Raw genomic sequence first — 20,682 nt, forward strand, 5'->3', positions numbered from 1 at the left:
CCCAATGAAAGTGCTGATGAATAATGTTACAGCATGAAAATTACAATTTACTTGAGATTTAAAGAGCTGTTTTGTCCTTCTCTACTATCGACCAAAACACACAATGATGATTCCATATAGAGAACAACTTCAAGTATTGTAACATACAGCATAGTATATCCCAAGAGCAAGTTCCTATTCTTCTGATTTTGTAGTTTTAGATGCAACAATAAACAATATAAGAAATAATGGCATGTTACTGATACTAATGACTATGCTGGGATAGATTACCAGCTGGTGGAACAGCAGAGCACAATTTCCAAGGGAAACAGTGCACGAGGGGGCAAACATCTGACCCAACAAAATGGGCTTGTAATATTCAAGAAACATCCAGGATACAAGAGAAACAATGCATTTCAACAACAGGGATACAACAGCCATGTAAATGTTGATAAAGAGGCTTTGACAAATTTACTGAACAAGGTCAAGAAAATATTTTCATGAAGTTTTAGAAACTTTCACTTAAGGCATAAAATCAACAAACAGCATGTACAGGAATACTCTAAGAAAACTTTTCAATCAAGAGAAGGGACTACAGCAGACGTTACTTTTGAAGACAATACTTCTAGCAAAAATCTAGCATGGAAACACTTCAGGTGTGACAGACAATGTATCTAAACACACTAACTTTGATCTCAATGAAATTTCAAGACACTGTTGAAAAGAAACTTACTAGTAATTCTGACATTTCTCTTGAAGACGGTAAAGGAAAGCATGAAAAACAAAAACACGTGCCAAAACAAACAAAACAAGGAATAATTAGTCAGATAGCCATGTTTCCTGCTCACTTTATTCATTATCTTCGAGATCATTTACGGCAAAGAAATATTTAAATTCTGACTTATCTATACCTATGAACCTATTACCAGGCCACCCAGGAGACAATGTAAAGTACTTACCCAATGAAAGTGCTGATGAATAATGTTACAGCATGAAAATTACAATTTACTTGAGATTTAAAGAGCTGTTTTGTCCTTCTCTACTATCGACCAAAACACACAATGATGATTTCATATAGAGAACAACTTCAAGTATTGTAACAAACAGCATTATTTAATACTGTTTCTTTCAGGAAGAAAGAAAGAAAAGAAAAGAGTGTTAATTGTGCGTTTATGGACGGTCAGTGTCGGGATCAGGGATTACGATTCCAGAAATAATTGATTGGTTGAAGTTCAATTGCACACAATCATGCAGGGCGAATTATAACCTTGAAATCGGTCGTGGATGTGTGCAGGTCAATTTCATGACAGGCTAGTAAGCGTCACGAGTGTGTCGCGGTATCGAGACTGCTTTCGTGCCGCCGATGGTTTGCTTTAAACTCGCAAAAATACAATTTACGCCAATTCTTAATTGTCGCGAAAGGGTAGAATATTTGATGAACCATTGTGGAGGATGTAAGTTTGGATAGAAAGATCATTTTCAAAATCCAGTTTAAATCCTGTTGAAAAAGTAGCCTAGCAACCCAAAAGCTCATACACGGTTATCAGCAGAAACAGTGTACTATTTTTCATGCACACGCTTACACTCTACATCGAGGTGTGGATGATTTCTGGGCATGAAATAAACATTTGAAAGCATTTGATTAAATAAAAAGAAAAATATAAAGAAGTTTATTCATATATTTTGTTATTTCATGAACAGTGATATTTTCTTATAGTGGTGTAGAGCCTTATGTATTATTAATATTGTGACAGACTTATCGCAAGTGCTCTCGTTACAAGTCGAGTTTCGGGCCTGATTAAGAGTAGCTGGTTCTTAAAGTCTCAAAGGTTAAGTGAAGAATAATATTATACTTAAATAATGCAGCATCGAAACGCACTATCTTAATACCATATAAAGCTAGCTATTCCGGAATCAGGTGATACTGTGGCCGTGTAGTTGTGTGTTGTCGACAACAAATAGGTAAACACTAACATAGTGTTTCTCAAGCTCTGATATCGACGAGGAAAAGAAGAGCCGACAACGACTACATACACGTATACATACACAAACGGTATACGTGGCGCCTTAACACAACGGACCTCATGGTATACACGGATCCTATTATCCCTAGATAACGAAACTGTTCAATAATCATTATCGATGTACATGTTCAAAGTTAATGCTCACCAAAATTTGATGTTAATACTCTTAATGCCACGCTAGTAATGGTGGAAGGTCTGTCCTGCGGCAACACGTGTAAATACGACATACGCAAACTGAGAATAAATCACTGAGGTCCTTCTGCAATTAACACATTACCACAATGTTAACTCATTGTTACGTGAATACCGAGTTACGTAATATGGCATCCAAGGTCATTCCTTGCAACTGCACAGATGTGAAGCGGCTTCCTACATGGAGTGCACGCTGATACAAATCTAGAAGAGAACTGGGGCCTGAATCCAGCTCACAGCGCTCTTATTTATATAGCCGCGGTGCGGACCGCTGAAAGCGCAGCTGATAAAATTTGCCTTCCTGACTAGCCGTTGGGGTTAGTAGAGCACCACTTCAAGTTACTCAATAATTAATTGCTTCATTCGCTGAAGGCCAATGAAGCTCTCAATTTAAATGTGCAATCAGCACACAGTTAAGTATCTATAATAAAATTCTGATGTGGCTGGATTAAATACTTTTGGCGAGAGAATGATTTTAGTTGCACTGCACACAATGGATGAGCTCTGAACTTGCCCTTTGGAGAGACGCTACAGCTATAGATTTATAGCTACCTTTGAAAACTTCTCACATCTTTGTTATTACAGCGTATCTCCATTCTACCTTAATGTACACATCCTTGCTTTATCTAATCACTTACTTAATCTACGTTGCTTCCGTACTTTTAGGACACAAAAACAGAAAATCATGAATTTCAACGAAAATATTACTCTGAGAGATCCAGCATGCTGTTTCCATTAAATTACAATGAAAAAGGAATTCGATATATAAAGTTTGAAGTTTCTAGCTCCTTCCTGTTGCGCCAACGATTTTTAAGTAAAACACCCAAATTTCGAAAACTGTCAAAGTTACTAAACTGAAACTGAACACATTATCATTTTAGCATCACTCCTGACATGCTATTAACTTTTCACATCATTTACTTTACTTTTAAGGTATTGTGCAACATTCATGATGTCATAGCTAGTTGCAGCGGACTAGGCTGGCACACAACGGAAAGCATATGAATTCTATATGGCATGAGTAGGCTGCTTCCCTACACACACAGTACTGCCAATGACAGAATGTGTAGACATCACTGACTCTTCAGTCACAATATTCATCAATCAATTAAGCCAGCCTTGACTCCAGATGAGACTCACACCAGTTCATAATTAGCACTGAGACACTCCCTATGATCTGCGTCTGATTCCATGAAGTCACTGGAAACATCAAGCCTCCCAACATAACAATCTCTGTCTCCAAATAAACCTGCAGTCACTATTCATTCTGGTCATCACAGTCTTGACCCTTGGGGAGAGAGGAGTGATGTAAACAGTAAACTTTCTGCAATACTTTATGCGTATTGTAGATTCTTTGATCATTGATGTCATCCTTGCACTTGAACAAATGCATGACATATAGACATTATTTGTAACTGGCTGTTATGTTATGCCATTAACTACTGTATTCTGTGTTGAATAAGTAATATTTCCAAACAACAGGAGAAACCACAGAAAAGGAGATGGCCTGATCCGCAGAAGAAAAACTGATCCTTGAGGTTTTCAAACTTAAAAGCTTCAATACAAAGAAAGAGCCTCAGATGATAAGTAATGGAACATGAACTAACTAGATGAGTCTAATCACAACACCCAAAACCAGCTATAGCATGTAAAACCTTCTATATTTTTGTTTTAACAAATATTTCTCACATCATACAAAGTTTTATACATCATTTTAGAATGATTTATTTTTATCTACATTTTACCCCCTTATGACAATATTCTGAAAAGCGTGAAAAGTGCAGATTGCTACTCACCATATAAAGGAGATGTTGATTCACAGATAGGAACAACAAAAAGACTATCAAACAAGTAAGCTTTTGACCACATCTGTCTTGGCAGCCAGACAGAGTGGTCATCTGTATGCGAGTTGCTTTTGTGTGAGTGTATGTATGCATGTTGTCCAATTCAGAGGAAGCTTACTTGTTTGGCAGTCTTTTTGCTGTGCCAATCTGTGACTCGACATCTCCGATATATGGTGAATAGCAATCTATCCTTTTCATAATATTCTCATTATTCCATCCAGGATTTTCCACGGAATTCACTTCCTTACTTTTTTTTCCTCCTCCCTCACATCTGCTGTCTGCCTTCCTTCATAAGTGGATTACTTTTACAGCCAAAGTTAATGTATACTTACTCTTTTCACAAACACCCCTATTTCAATAATTTGTAAGTAAACACTATTATTAGTTCCCACATGAAAGACTGCAATATATTCACATGACAGCTTCATTTTAATATACACATTCAAACATGAAACTTACATGCCACAATTAACACAGACTGCTAAATAATACATGCATACTTTCACCACAAGACAATCAACAAAAAAACATAAGCCCCAATACAAAAGACGAATGCATATTGTATGCAGCACGTGAAGACAAATTGAATAACTTAACATGTGTTTAAGTTATATACACCAGCCACCATAAATTTAACATGCCCCCGAATTAAGTCTGCAGGTCACAATTTTTTTGCAGAATTTTTAAAGCAAGTATTCACATTTTTAGTGCCACTTTCTTGTTGTAATTTTTCTGTTTATGTGATAATTATAAATAAAGACATTTTAAATTTTGTTTGAAGCAATAGCATATTATTCACATTAGCTAATAAGCACATTTTAGCTCTTTGCAGTAATAAACACAAGACTTTTAAACTGATAACAAAGCCACGTTAGGATAATAAAAGAGGAAGTGCACCATTTTCTGTGTCCCTTTATACCTGAATTATTCAAATTTCTCTGTTTCATTTGTGCATTCCATGAGAGAGCAGGCATGATGCTAATGAGTTGCCAAGGTCATGGGAACTATGGACAGCAAGCATAACATTATACACAAAAAGCAATCATTATGAACAGTAACATATTTCATCTCAGACAAAGAAACTTTGCAGATGTGCTGTAAAGCACTAAGGTTATATACAATAGAATACCACTTATCTTCTACAAAAGGAAGTCAGTTTTTGTTCCCACTGAAAAACATAATCCCGTCGGCTGCATGCCTATTTAACAGCATTCCTTTATAAATTAGAGGACAAATTATAATAATGACAATCTGACAGAGTTTTCATAGTGTGATTTGTGAAATGAATGTAATAAAGCACATTCACAAGGAATGGCAACCTTAAAGAAAACTTAAAACACACTGTTATTACAACTACAACTGGACACAACATTTTTCTCCCTTTCTATTGTTCCATTATTATTTCAAACTATGTGTAGGTCAGATGTTTATACAATACAACCCAAATAATGGTGACAATTTAAGTTTCATTTCAATATCTACAATCAATGGGCATACTACACACAACAAAATTACATATTTACTGTAAAATGTTGAACCCCTATATATAAACAAACTACTATAGGACTTCATGAAACATTCTTATAGTTATATAACACTTTGTGCACTACTAAAAGGTAAGTTAACTTTATCAAACAAGTGGTGGACTCAAAAACACTTAAAACCATGCTCTACCTAGAGCTACTATAACTATACAATAATCCAGGGGAAAACTTATACAAATATCAGAGATAAAAGTTTGTTTAACACAACACAGAAGTAATTGTAAAACAGTATCACAATCCTTACACACTAAAATTCTGAAGGGTGGGAGGAGAAATGGGAAAGATTACCGAGTGTGCCTACAACAAATCAATGGAAAACATTCATCCCAGTAAATCACTTTGTAAACGTAAAATATGCAGATACACTCCAAATTTAAGGTAAACAAGAATCCCGGCATCCAATAAAGTGCTTCTGATTCTTGCATAGAATGTGGAAAAGTGCAATAATTTTAACTGGTTGTACAAAAACTCTTTAAAAAAGTGCAAGCTGCCTATCACCGCTAATTGCCATTTTTCCCCATGTCACCTTCCAACATGATCCTAAAAGTGAGACACTTTTTAACTTTTACTTTATTTTTTACTAGTATATGTGATTTCTTTTCCCTTTCTCTGTCTATTTCTTTTAAGAAAGAAAGAAAAACTGTTTAACAACATGCATCTTTCCAAGACAATAAAATAGCATTCCACGTGCAGCATCATTCCAGAAAGTTATTACAGTCTACAAGTGAACTAGTTAATGCAGTTTCCTCTTATTATGGTGCAACAGATACCAGAAAGCTGCTGTTCTTTCTTAGAAACATAGCAACATTCACAGTCTGTACAGAAATTTATTAGGTTATTCCTAAATTTTAAAATTTTCTAAAAATCTCAGCAAAGAAATTATGCAATGGATGAAAACAAAGGCAGACTCCTCAAGTTTCTAGAACATATTTTGCAGTTGTCTGGTCTGGACAGACCAGACAACTGCAAAATATGTTCTAGAATCAGTAATACAACACAGATACATGTGACAACCCATTTCATCCAAAATGAACGTAAGCACATCTTGTCAAAAATTTCACTGCATCAGTAACATAGTTATGAAGACCCAAGGATTCTAAATTGAATGGAAGTACATTGCTACTATCTTCCACAAATCATCACAAAAGAAAGTCACAAGAGCTAAATGTGGATACTCGTAGATATTGTCGCCCAAATGTGGTATCAGGCATTTTTCTAAGACATTCTATGAAGTGGATCTTCTGTTGAAACAAAATATAGATATAAAAATGGACTCAGAATATGTTTTGAAATTTTGCATAGAACATTCACTCTATGCAGTATCTGTATACAAGGTGTGTAAGAAAAGTAATGAGACTGACAACACTACCAGTCATCTGGGAACGCTGTGTTGTTCCACTTGTGTAGAGATTAGATTTACTTTCATTCCAATTGATCCGTAGCGAGGAGGTCCTCCAGGATGTGGAACATGTAGATTGGTGTGTTCACCCCTTCCAGATGTTCTGTCTGAGTTTCAGCTCTGTACAGCTATCACGTGATTTTTGAGAGTGACATTAGTGAAGCTGTGTTTTTGTTGTGTCTTACGAAAATGGAACATCAGAATTTAGAGCAATGTTATGCCACCAAGTTTTGCGTTAAACTTACAGAACCCACGAGTGTGACATTTGAAACGTTGAAACCAGCCTATGAGGAACACACCCTATCCAGAGCACAAGTTTTTCGCTGGCACAAATTATTTTAGGAAGGTCAAGAACATGCTGGAGTTGAACCACATTCATGGAGACCTTCAGCTTAAAAAACCAATGAAAACATTGGATGTGTGCATGCTCTTGTGGGTTCACACCAATGTTTAACAATAAGGGTGACGAGTGAACTGTTAAACTTAAACACTTTCACCATACATCAAAATGAAAGGCTCAGGAAAAGGGTGAATCGAGTGAGGCCAGACATTGCAGACAAGTGGATGCTGCATCATGACAACATCCCATCACATGGCCACTTCAATCATGGAATTTTTGACCTCAAAGGCATGCCTGTTGTTCCACAGCCCCTCTATTCACCTGATCAGAGTTCTTGAGACTATTTCCTTTTTTCAAAATTGAAAAATGTCTTAAAAGGGTGTCATTTTGGGGTTCTGGAGAACAACATTCAAAGGAATGTGACCAACATGTTTCACAGCCTACCAGTTGAAGTCTTTCAGTGCTGCTACCAATACTGGGAACAATGACTTTGCCCGTGTATAGCTGCCACAGGGAACTACAGGGTTATTACAAATGATTGAAGCGATTTCACAGCTCTACAATAACTTTAATATTTGAGTTATTTTCACAATGCTTTGCACACACATACAAAAACTCAAAACGTTTTTTTAGGCATTCACAAATGTTCGATATGTGCCCCTTTAGTGATTCGGCAGACATCAAGCCGATAATCAAGTTCCTCCCACACTCGGCGCAGCACGTCCCCATCAATGAGTTCGAAAGCATCGTTGATGCGAGCTCGCAGTTCTGGCACGTTTCTTGGTAGAGCGGGTTTAAACACTGAATATTTCACATAAACCCACAGATAGAAATCGCATGGGGTTAAGTCGGGAGAGCGTGGAGGCCATGACATGAATTGCTGATCATGATCTCCACCACGACCAATCCATCAGTTTTCCAATCTCCAGTTTAAGAAATGCCGAACATCATGATGGAAGTGCGGTGGAGCACCATCCTGTTGAAAGATGAAGTTGGCGCTGTCGGTCTCCAGTTGTGGCACGAGCCAATTTTCCAGCATGTCCAGATACACGTGTCCTGTAACGTTTTTTTCGCAGAATAATAAGGGGCCGTAAACTTTAAACCGTGAGATTGCACAAAACACGTTAACTTTTGGGGAATTGCGAATTTGCTGCACGAATGCGTGAGGATTCTCTACTGCCCAGATTCGCACATTGTGTCTGTTCACTTCACCATTAAGAAAAAATGTTGCTTCATCACTGAAAACAAGTTTCGCACTGAACGCATCCTCTTCCATGAGCTGTTGCAACCGCGCCGAAAATTCAAAGCGTTTGACTTTGCCATCGGGTGTCAGGGCTTGTAGCAATTGTAAACGGTAAGGCTTCTGCTTTAGCCTTTTCCGTAAGATTTTCCAAACCGTCAGCTGTGGTACGTTTAGCTCCCTGCTTGTTTTATTCGTTGACTTCCGCAGGCTACGCATGAAACTTGCCCACACGCGTTCAACCGTTTCTTCGCTCACTGCAGGCCGACCCGTTGATTTCCCCTTACAGAGGCATCCATAAGCTTTAAAATGCGCATACCATCGCCGAATGGAGTTAGCAGTTGGTGGATCTTTGTTCAACTTCGTCCTGAAGTGTCGTTGCACTGTTATGACTGACTGATGTGAGTGCATTTCAAGCACGACATACGCTTTCTCGGCTCCTGTCGCCATTTTGTCTCACTGCGCTCTCGAGCGCTCTGGCGGCAGAAACCTGAAGTGCGGCTTCAGCCAAACAAAACTTTATGAGTTTTTCTACGTATCTGTAGTGTGTCGTGAACATATGTCAATGAATGGAGCTACAGTGAATTTATGAAATCGCTTCAATCATTTGTAATAGCCCTGTACTTTGAAGGGGACAGTACTGTTGTTTGAAGAAAATTAAAACTTTGGTAGGTAAAAAAACAAGGTCTCATTACTTTTCTAGACACCTCATATACTCGGTGGTCCCTTGAAGCTTTGTGATGACTTTAAAGTGTACATGCTTCATTTCAACTTCTCGTTGTTTCGGTCTGCAGTCCGAAGACTGGTTTGATGCAGCTCTCTGTGCTACTCTATCCTGTGCAAGCTTCTTCATCTCTCAGTAACTATTGCAATCCACATTCTTCTGAATCTGCTTAATGTATTCCCTCAAAATGATAAAATATTGTATCGCTGTTTAATCCTACATGCCAGAACAATCATCAATTATTACATCCCTTGCATTTCAAAATGGACATTCAAACAGTAGACCGTCCACATTTCCTCGCAAGAAAGACAATCAAACCGCTAATCTCCTCAAGCATCCAGCCAAGTCAGGTGGTCAAATTTCTATGATCTTTCAGCCATGTACTTCTTGCCCACTGTCAAGTGGTTTGATGCAGCTCTCCATGTAGCCTGTATATGCAAGCAGCACCAGCTCTGCATAATTACCTTTTTTTTTTTGTTTTAGGGTGCACAACTACAATGGTCATTAGCGCCCAGACTACGTTAGGAATGTACCGAGAGGCACAAGTTTAAAACAGCAACTAAAAGGGAAAACACGATAAAAGACAGATTGACAGGCATAGGATTAAAAAAACAGCATAATCAAATGTCCTTAGACAGGTTTGTCAAGTTGATAAAACAAAGAACGCGAGCAGCTGCTCCTGGGTCATCCACTAAAATGGAATCCGGAGTACATGGCAGGCCAAGATCAAGACTCAGTGTATTAAAATCCGGACAGGACGTCAAAATGTGGCAGACCGTCAGCAATTGCCCACATGGGCAGAACGGCGCCGGCGCAGCCGTCAGCAGATGGCGATGGCTGAACCGGCAGTGTCCAATTCGCAACCGGGCCAAAACGACCTCCTCCCGCCGAGAAGGGCGTGAGGAGGACGTCCAAGCTGCCGGAAGAGGTTTCAAGGCCCGAAGTTTGTTGTCCGTAAGTGCAGACCAATCGGCATGCCACAGCGATAAAATGCACCGACAAATGACCCTGCTACAATCTGATGAAGGGACACAACAAGAAGCTGTCCAAGGCTGGAGGACCGCAGCCTTGGCCGCGGCATCTGCAGCTTCGTTCCCAGGGATACCGACATGGCCAGGAACCCACATAAAGCTAACCGGAGAACCGTCGTCCACCAGCTGCTGAAGAGAGCATTGGATCCGGTGCACGAAAGGGTGAACCGGATACGAATCACTGAGGCTCTGGATGGCGCTCAGGGAATCGGAGCAGATGACATAAGCAGAATGTCGGTGGCAGCAGATGTAAAGAACAGCCTGGTAGAGGGCAAAGAGCTCAGCTGTGAAGACCGAACAATGGCCATGGAGCCAGTATTTCAAACTTTGTGTCCCGACAATAAAAGAACACCCGACCCCGTCATTGGTCTTAGAGCCATCTGTATAAATGAAGGTCATATTAATGAACTTCGAACGAAGTTTGACAAAGCGGGAGTGGTAGACCGAACCATGGGTAACCTCCTTTGGGAGCGAGCTGAGGTCAAGATGAACGCGAACCTGAGCCTGGAGCCAAGGTGGCGTGTGGCTCTCGCCCACTCGAAAGGTTGCAGGGAGTGAAAAATTAAGGTGTTGAAGGAGGCGACGAAAGCGAACTCCTGGGGGTAGCAAGGCAGAGACATACAACCCGTATTGACGGTCGAGAGAGTCGTCAAAAAAGGAACGATAAGACGGGTGGTCGGGCATTGACAGTAGCCGACAGGCATACTGACAAAGCAGTATATCACGCCGGTAGGTGAGTGGCAATTCACCGGCTTCAGCATGAAGACTCTCGACGGGACTAGTATAAAACTCTCCGATCGCAAGACGTAAACCCCGATGTTGTATGGAGTTGAGGCGGCGTAAGATGGACGGCCGTGCAGAGGAGTATACGAAGCTCCCATAATCCAGCTTGGAGCGGACGATCGACCGATATAGGCGAAGTAGGACGGTTCGATCCGCTCCCCACGACATACCACTGAGAACACGGAGGACATTTAGAGAGCGGGTACAACGGGCAGCCAAATATGACACATGTGGAGACCAGCTAAGTTTCCTGTCAAATGTAAGACCTAAAAATTTTGTTGTCTACACGAATGGGAGAGCAACAGGACCGAGTCGTAAGGACGGTGGGAGAAACTCTTTGTAGAAACCAGAAGTTAATACAGACCGTCTTCTCGGCAGAAAAACGGAAGCCATTGGCGACACTCCAGGAGTATAGACAGTCAAGAGAATGCTGAAGACAGCACTCCAGGAAACATGTATGCTGCGCGCTGCAATAGATGGTAAAATCGTCCACGAAAAGGGAGCCTGATACATCAGCTGGGAGGCAATCCATTATTGGATTGATCGCTATGGCGAAGAGAGCGACGCTCAAAACTGAGCCCTGTGGCACCCCATTCTCCTGGCAAAAAGTGTCTGACAGGACAGAACCCATACGTACCCTGAACTGTCGATCCATTAAAAAGGAACGAATAAAAAGAGGGAGGTGACCGCGGAGGCCCCATGTATGCATGGTGCGGAGAATGCCCGCCCACCAACAGGTGTCGTAAGCCTTCTCCAAATCAAAGAACACAGCCGCGGTCGGGCGCTTCCGCAAGAAGTTATTCATAATGAAGGTCGACAAGGTAACCAGATGGTCAACAGCAGAGCGGCGCCTACGAAATCCACATTGTACATTGGTAAGTAGGCGTCGAGATTCGAGCAGCCAAACCAAACGACAGTTAACCATTCGCTCCATCACCTTACAGACACAGCTGGTAAGCGAGATGGGTCGATAACTGGAAGGCAAGTGCTTGTCCTTCCCCAGCTTAGGAATCGGTACAACAATAGACTCTCGCCAGCATGCGGGAACATGTCCCTCAATCCAGATGCGATTATAAGTACGACGAAGGAAACCTTTACCCGCAGGAGAAAGGTTCTTCAGCATCTGAATATGAATAGAATCAGGCCCTGGAGCGGAGGACCGTGACCGGGCAAGTGCATTGTCAAGTTCCCGCATGGTGAATGGGGCATGATAACTTTCACGATTTGAGGAGCGGAAGTTAAGTGGCCTAGCCTCCTCTGCCTGTTTTCGGGGGAGGAAGGCAGGGTGGTAATGAGCAGAGGTCGAAACCTCTGCGAAAAAGTGGCCGAAGGCATTGGAGACATCCTCAGGGGCCACAAGGACATCATTCGTGACCGTCAAGCCAGAAACTGGTGAGTGGACCTTAGTGCCAGATAGCCGGCGCAGGCTACCCCAGGCAACAGAAGAAGGAGTAAAACTGTTGAAGGTGCTTGTGAAAGCAGCCCAGCTGGCTTTCTTTAATAATACGACGACACTGCGCACCTAATCGTTTATAAGTGATACAATTCGCCACTGTAGGGTGGCATTTAAAGCTGCGTAAGGCACGTCGACGAGCACGTAAAGCATCTCTACATGTCGCGGTCCACCAGGGGACCGGTACGCGACGTGGAGAAGATGTAGTGTGAGGGATGGAATATTCAGCAGCAGTGAGAATGACTTCCGTGAGGTGTGCGACCTGACTATCGCAGTTTGTGAAGGTTTGATCCTGAAAGGTCGCCCTGGAAGAGAAGAGCCCCCAGTCTGCTTTGGAGATGTTCCAACTAGTTGAGCACAGAGAGGGGGTTTGATGCAGGAGATGGATAACACACGGGAAGTGGTCGCTCGAATATGTGTCAGAAGGTGCATACCACTCAAACCGGCGTGCAAGTTGGGGAGTACATATAGAGAGGTCTAAACTGTAATAGGTGTGAGATGTGTCCGAAAGAAAAGTAGGGGCGCCAGTATTGAGGCGGACAAGATTGAGCTGGTTGAAAAGGTCTGCTAACAGGGAGCCCCTCGGGCAGGATGCTGGAGAGCCCCAAAGGGGATGGTGGGCATTGAAGTCTCCAGTTAACAAAAATGGTGCAGGTAGCTGAGCAATAATTTGCATCATGTCTGCCCTGGTAACGGCAGACGACAATGGAGTGTAAACGGTACAAATGGAAAATGTAAAAGTGAGGAGAGTAATTCGGACAGCAACTGCCTGCAGGCCGGTGTGCAATGGGATGGGATCATAGTAAATATCATCCCGGACCAGCAACATAACCCCTCCATGAGCCGGAATACCTGCCACAGGGGGTAGGTCAAACCGCACAGAGGTGTAGTGTGCCAAGGCAATTTGATCGCATGGGCGTAGCTTTGTTTCCTGGAGGGCTACGACGAGCGGACGGTGCAAGCGGAGCAGCAACTTCAAGTCCTCTCGGTTGGAGCGAATGCTGCGAATATTCCAGTGAATAAGTGCCATCGTGAGAAGAAAAAGAGAAAGAAGATGCAAGAAGGGATCACCTCGACGGCCGCTGAGGGCCTAGCTTCGAGCGAGCACTGCCGCCGCTGTCAGTAGGCGGACAGTCATCGTCCATTGGTTCTATAGGTTCATCGGTCATCTTGTTAAGATTGCTGGGAGGGGGAGCTTCCTCCACCGGTGAACGGCCAGATGTTCGGCTACCAGCGGTGCGGCCAGGCGAAAGGGATGACGGCCTGGGGCGGCAACCGCTGGGTGGCGCAGGAGAAGAAATGCGCCGTGGCGGAGAAGGAGAACTGTGCTGCCTATTAGCCTTCTTGGAAGGTCGTTTAGTGGAAGTACTGGTCGATGGCTGGGAGTTCGAGGTACGTAGGAAGTCTGCACGGGACGGTTCCTTCTTGAAGGCCCGTGCATCTGACTTCTGGGTCTTCGTCTTGGCAGAAGCTGATGAAGGTGCTTGTGTCTGTGGGGTGATGGGAGGAAGAGGAGACGTCGACCGCGCGATCTTAGCACTGGCCGAACGGACGACCGTAGTGCTGAAGGTCAGATCGCATGTCTGCGTCGCCACCTCCCTAGTAGTCTGAGGAGAGGCGAGGACAGTACTATATTTCCCCACTGGGAGCAGCGTGGGCTTCCTACTAGCAAATAGCTAGCGAGCAGACAAGGTGGACACTTTCTCTTTGACCCGAATCTCCTGTATACAGCGTTCTTCCTTGTAGATGGGACAGTCGTGGGAGGACGCTGCATGGTCACCCTGACAGTTCACACAATGAGTAGACGGAGGTGGACAGTCACCCACATGGGCATCCCAGCCACAAGTGACACATTTAGCCGCATTGGAACAAGACTGGCGAATGTGATTAAAATGCTGACACTGGTAGCAGCGCGTAGGTGTCGGGACATAGGGGCGAACAGAAATAACCTCGTAGCACGCTTTGATGCGCGACGGCAGCTGAACACTATCAAAGGTCAAGAAAAGTGTCCGGGTCGGTACAAGGTCATTGGTGACCTTTTTCATGACCCTATGGACAGCCGTCACGCCCTGCTCAGCGAGGAAAGACTGAATCTCCTCGTCAGTCAATCCGTCGAGTGATCTAGTATATACCACACCACGAGACGAATTCAAAGTGCGGTGAGCCTCCACCCGGACAGGGAATGTGCACAGGAGTGTGGCCCGAAGCAGTTTTTGTGCCTGAAAGGCGCTCTCAGTTTCTAGTAACAAGGTACCGTTACGCAACCTGGTACAAGACTTGACAGATCCGGCTATGGCATCTACGCCCTTCTGGATAACGAAAGGGTTGACAGAGGAAAAATCCTTTCTGTCCTCAGATCGAGAAACTACGAGGAACTGTGGGGCAGGCGGTAGTACTTTTGTCACTGGTGGCTGGTCAAGTTTCCGTTTTTGGGCAGAAGTCTAGAGAGAAGAAGAAGAGAAATGCATTGCGGAGGAATACTATGCATTCCACCTAGTCACTCTTCCACGTCCTTTGCTGCCTCTGATAGAATTACAATGTCATCAGCAAACCTCAAAGTGTCCCCCACCCTCCCCTCTCATCCTGAAATTTAATTCACTCTCCAAATTTTTCCTTGGCTTCCATTACTACTTGCTTTGGGTTCATGCTGAATAACATCAGGGATATGCTACAATCCTATCTCACTTCTTTCTCAACTACTACCTCCCTTTCATACCTCTCCACTCTTCTAACTGCCATCTGCTGTCCACACAAGTTGTAAATAACATTGCACATTCTGTGGTTCATTCCTGCTACCTTCAGAATTTCAAAAAGTGTATTTCAGTCAACACCGTCAAAAGCTTACTCTAAATCTACAGATGCTATACTTGTAAGTTTGTCTTTCTTTAATATATCTTCTAAGATAGGTCATAGCGTCAAGTATTGCCTCGCGTGTTCCTATATTTTCCAGAACCCAAACTGATCTTTCCCAAAATCAGCTTCTATCAGTTCTTCCATTTTGCTGTAAATACGGTATCAGTACTTTACAACTTACTTAACTGATAGTCTGTCAATATTCAAAATTTCAGCAACTGTTATTATTGGTACTGGTATTGGTATTGAAATTGGAATTACTCCATTCTTCTGTAAGTCTGAGGGTACTTCATCTGTCTTACATATCTTTCATTCCAGGTGGACGAGTTTTGTCATGGGTGGCTCCCACAAGAATCTCGATAAATCTGGAGGAATGTCATTTACTCCAGGGGATTTTTTTCAGCTTGGGTCTTTCAGCACACTGTCAAATTATTCTCGTTGTATCATATCTCCCATTTCATCCTCGTCTACTTCATCTTCCCTTTCTGTAATATTATCTTTTAAGTTCATTTCCCTTTTATAGCCTTCCATAAATTCGTTTCACCTTTCGGCTTTCCCTTCTTTGCTTTATACTGGCTTGCTATATGGACTCTTGATATTAAAACAGCTGCTTCTCTTTTCTCCTAAGGTCTTTTTAATTTGCCTATACACATCTATCTTTCCCCTACTTGTGCATGCTTCTACATCCTTGCATTTGTCCTCTACGCATTTCTGCTTAGCCATTTTGCACTTTCTGCAATTTCATTTTTTAGACATATATATTTACTTTTGCCTAATTTACTTGCTGCATTTTTATATTTTCTCCTTACACCAATTAAATTCAGTATCTCCCCTCTTATCCAAGAATCTCCACCTAGCCTTGTCTTTTTACCTATCCAAAACACTGCTGTAGCCACTATTTCATCTCTCAGACCTCCCCATTTGCCTTCTATTGTATTTCTTTCGACTATTCCAGTCTATTATTGCCTAATGCTTCCTCCGAAATTCTAACAATCTCCGGATCTTTAAATTTATCCGAGTCCCCTCTCCTTGATGTTCTACCTGTTCACAATTCCTTCAGGTGTAATCTGCAGTTCGTAACCAATAAATTGAGGTCAGAGCCCACATCTGCCCCTGGATATAGTGAGTGATTATCTTATACAAACAGCTATATTATTGACCATAATGTCAGGGACATTCAGTCCACTGTCACTTAAGACATTGTTTCTGGCATGCATCTGCCATAGTCAATACAACCTAAGTGCTTTCCAACACTATGATCTCAGTTTCTTCTTTTACAACACTGTGTCTGACAAAGATAATACAGACATCATCTTGGAACATGCAGAGAATGATGTGAAATTTGAACAGTGAAAATTCCCAATGACTGCATATTCATATGCCACAGTAGCTGTACAAGTAAATAGGTCATGATCATAATGTGCAGAAAATGCAATAGTGATTGACCAATAAACAGAACAGGTCTAATTGCTAAATCACCGAGTGCATTTCCTCTGTTGTAATAAAATGCAATTTTGTGGAACAAGGATGGTATAAAAGCAAGTCCTACATCATAACAATACTCATTACAATTGATATCTACACTTTATCAGAGTAACACAACACGCACCTACATTGCTGTAGATTTTGCTTCAGGAAAGTGGCAAAGCAGCCTCACAAACCAACTCCAATGGATTTGAGGTGTATTGCTTCAAACCAACAACAAATTTCAATCGTGGTTTTGAGGCTGAAAAGTTTATCAATAGGTCTCCTCATAATTACCTGGGTGAACCAGACCTCAGGTCTGAGGCAGGAAAGAACAATTGAAGAGCGCAATGTCTAGTAATATTCAGGGGTGTTCAAACCTACCCTCGCATGTAGGGCAGCTTTGTGTTTAAAATTTCAGTATTAAATGCAATTCTAAAACAGTTATCTGCAGTTTCAGCTGAAAATCCTGGAAAGTTTTCATGAGAACATTTAATCATCAGTCAAGTGGCATTCCAGATAGTAGATATTATTACCCCACCAAAAGAACTGAAGACCTGTCCAGGGTGGCAACATCATTATGTTTAAACCCCAAAAATACGGAGGTGATGTAGTAACAGCATAAACTCAAGAATTCTTACAAGAAGAGTGCTACAACATGCTACATGTCTATACCCCAAATTCAACCCTTTCCAGGAGCTGTCCTAATCACAGTCAGGTACTGGCTATACCAGTGCATAAGTGGGACTCTGTTATTGTCCTGAAAGCTTTAAGAACTCCTCCCCAAAAATATCATTACTATTTCACATATAACATTATTAAATGAATCAGTCGAAAAAAGAGAGGCGATAATTTCATAGCCAACTTTGAAACACTTGTATGAACAACAATCTGATTTATTCCAAACTACAATCCTAGATAAGAATCATTGGAATATTGAGCTAACTACTGTCACACACTATTATGGAAAAATAATAAGCTAATCAATCCGAAAGCTCTGTCACCTCTACATACCCCCTCAAAAGGAAATTTCTCAGTTTTTGTAAAATAGATCCAACAACACAGTAAGACGTAGCTTTCCAAATTTAATAAGTTATTCTTCAGTAAATGACTTCAGACAGACAGCATATTCTGTATACTATCAGGCTAATTCCAACCCTACTGCTCTTACATGGAATGTAGGTACTCTTATGAGCATAGCTGACTTACCCTAACTTGTATGTTTTATGGAAAACTACCTATGTTATATCATACATCACTTGCCACTGGTAATTATGAAGCAGAAGCTATGACTTGTCTTCATAGTTCATCCAATCTTTTTTCTGTTCTTCTAAGGAATAATGGATATGGTAGAAAGGCAGATTTAGAATGCAGATATTCATTGGACTACTTCCTTCAGTACTTTCAGAACCTTCATGTTTAAAAAACTGTAGATAATATTAAGTGAATTGCGCCAATCAGCCAGAAGCTGTCTGCATTTTATTTATTTATTTATATATTTCTTTTTGTATCCACTTATGCTTTTATATCGATAAAATATAAAAAATATCTACTACACATTGGTACTCAAATTTACTTCTCATCCACATGGGGCAACTTGTTCCATTTGCAGTTACGTTGCAATGAAGTGTTTGAATGCCCATTAAGCTTCTCAATGGTCTCAATCACCTTTCGTGTGGTAAAAGTTTTACAGGGTGTGTAAATAAAATTTCAAGAGTAATCTCAGAACAAAAAAAATGATTGAATACTTTCATACATCAGACTAAAATTCTTCAAAATAGGTGCCTTGAGAATCCACACACTGCTGCCAACAAGATTTCCACTGCTGGTAAGCTCCCTGGAACTCGTTAACAGGATAGCTGGTCAAAACACTCTCTGAAGCCTTTTGGACTGCTGTGACACTGTGAAACCGCTTCCCTTTCAGGTATCTCTTCATTGGAGGAAACAAAGAGAACTCACTGGGGGCAGGGTCGGGGCTACAGAGTGGCGGTGGCAGCATTGCCATGTTGAACAGGGTCAAAACTTCAGTGATGGTGAAGCAGGTGTGAATGGTCGCATTGTCATAGTGCAGCACCCAGTCATCTTTCTTCTCCGGGCGGACTCCATTCCTCAAACAGTGGAACACTCGAGTACAGTACTAACCATTGACAGTCTGTCCAGCAGGCACAAACTCTTTGTGGATCAATCGTTTTGCATCAAAAAAAGCAATGTGCATGTTTTTCACACGTGACTTGCTAATGCGGGCTATCTTCGGGTTTGGTGATGTGGAGGTGTGTCACTCTGAGCTTTGCCTCTTCGACTCTGGATCGTATTGGAAGACCCAGGTCTCATCACCAGTGGCCACTTTGTCCAAAAAAATCAGGCTCAGTTTGTAAACGTTCAAGCATTTCCAACGAAACAGCCAGGCGTCATTCCATCTGTCCATCCGAGAGCACTCTAGGGACAAGTTCCGCACACACTTTTCCCATCTTTGGTTCTTCTGTCACCAGCTGAAACACAGTTTGGTGATTCGAACCCACTTCATCTGCAATCATTCTGATGCTGAGATGTCAGTCACTGTTTATAACTTGATGCACTTTGGCCAGATTTTTGTCAGTACTGCTCGTTGAAGGTCTTCCAGAGCATTCGTCATCCTCCAAGTCTTCACCACCGTGTTTGAACCTCTTGTGCCGCACGAAAACCACGGCATGTGACACGGCATATTCTTTATAGGCCTCTTGAATCATTTTTAATATTTCTGTCCCAGTCTTGTTCAGTTTTACACAAAATTTGATCGAACACCACCGCTCCAAGAGGCGCTGCATTTTGGATGCTCCAATTTCTCGACAACGTTTCAAACCACACAATCCCTGCACTCGCGATGTTTTCACTCCAGCGTTTTGTTGGTGAATGTCGATGCTTGGCTCTCTTAGCCAACACGCCCCACCATCTGGTGCAGGTTGTGAGACTGGTCTGCAGGCACACTGTTACTCAGGAAAAAAAAATCAGTCTTGAAACTTTATTTACATATCCTGTATGTACCTCTACTGGACTCACTAACTGCAGCCAAAACATTTGCAGGCACGTATTTATTCGATCATAATATCCCCAAATTTCATCTTTCTGATAGCTAACGGGCCATCAATATTTATAACACATATAACTGTACTTGAGGTAAAGTTAGATCTGCAGATGAATGCTGCACAGTATTATTTCTTGACAGACAGTGATGTAGGTGAAAGATGATCTGTTGTTAATAAAGGCATCAACTGATATGGTACTTTATCATTCAACCCTTATGCAAACATGCAGTTTGCAGGTGCTTTCTCTATCCATTTCTAATTATATACCAAAACAAAAGCATAGTAAAAAAAAAGTCTTGCACATCATGACAGCTGGTTCCAAAAAATACAGCATTATTACAAAATTAAATCAGCTCAAATTAATCAATTGAATACACAAATTAAATTTCACTTTTATCAATATTCAGTGCCAAATGCTACTTACTTCATCTCTTGCTTCTAACAGCTCCTTAATCTGTGCTGTGATCACTGGCAAGAGAATTGCACGGCATTCTGACAGTAAGAATAATTTACTGTGCACAATGTCGTTTACTGTCATCATTTTCTGTTTTGTCAGACGGTTTGGTGGCAGTTTGTTGATAAGTTCTTTCAAAAGTTCACTGTAATGATATCGATGGGAAATCATCAACAAATTTAACAATTTTCAAGTGTATCAATTACATAATAAAAAAACTGTTACTACAATAACAAATACAATCAATTATTTATATACATTAACTATATCTTATATGTCAACAAATATTTAAACAG

The 20,682-nt window shown here is 41.5% G+C and overlaps 1 protein-coding gene across 1 annotated transcript in view; it reads right to left on the reverse strand.

Annotated features, from left to right (window-relative positions):
- LOC126253699 (dedicator of cytokinesis protein 1) overlaps window positions 1-20,682 on the reverse strand; it is a 443,179-nt gene that overhangs the window by 250,779 nt on the left and 171,718 nt on the right. The window contains exon 16 of the mRNA XM_049955225.1: window positions 20,357-20,531. Within this exon, the coding sequence (XP_049811182.1) occupies window positions 20,357-20,531 (175 nt within the window). The remainder of the gene's footprint in view (window positions 1-20,356; window positions 20,532-20,682) is intronic.

Source organism: Schistocerca nitens, chromosome 4 (genome assembly GCF_023898315.1).
Source record: "Schistocerca nitens isolate TAMUIC-IGC-003100 chromosome 4, iqSchNite1.1, whole genome shotgun sequence".
In the NCBI taxonomy this organism is placed as follows: domain Eukaryota; kingdom Metazoa; phylum Arthropoda; class Insecta; order Orthoptera; family Acrididae; genus Schistocerca; species Schistocerca nitens.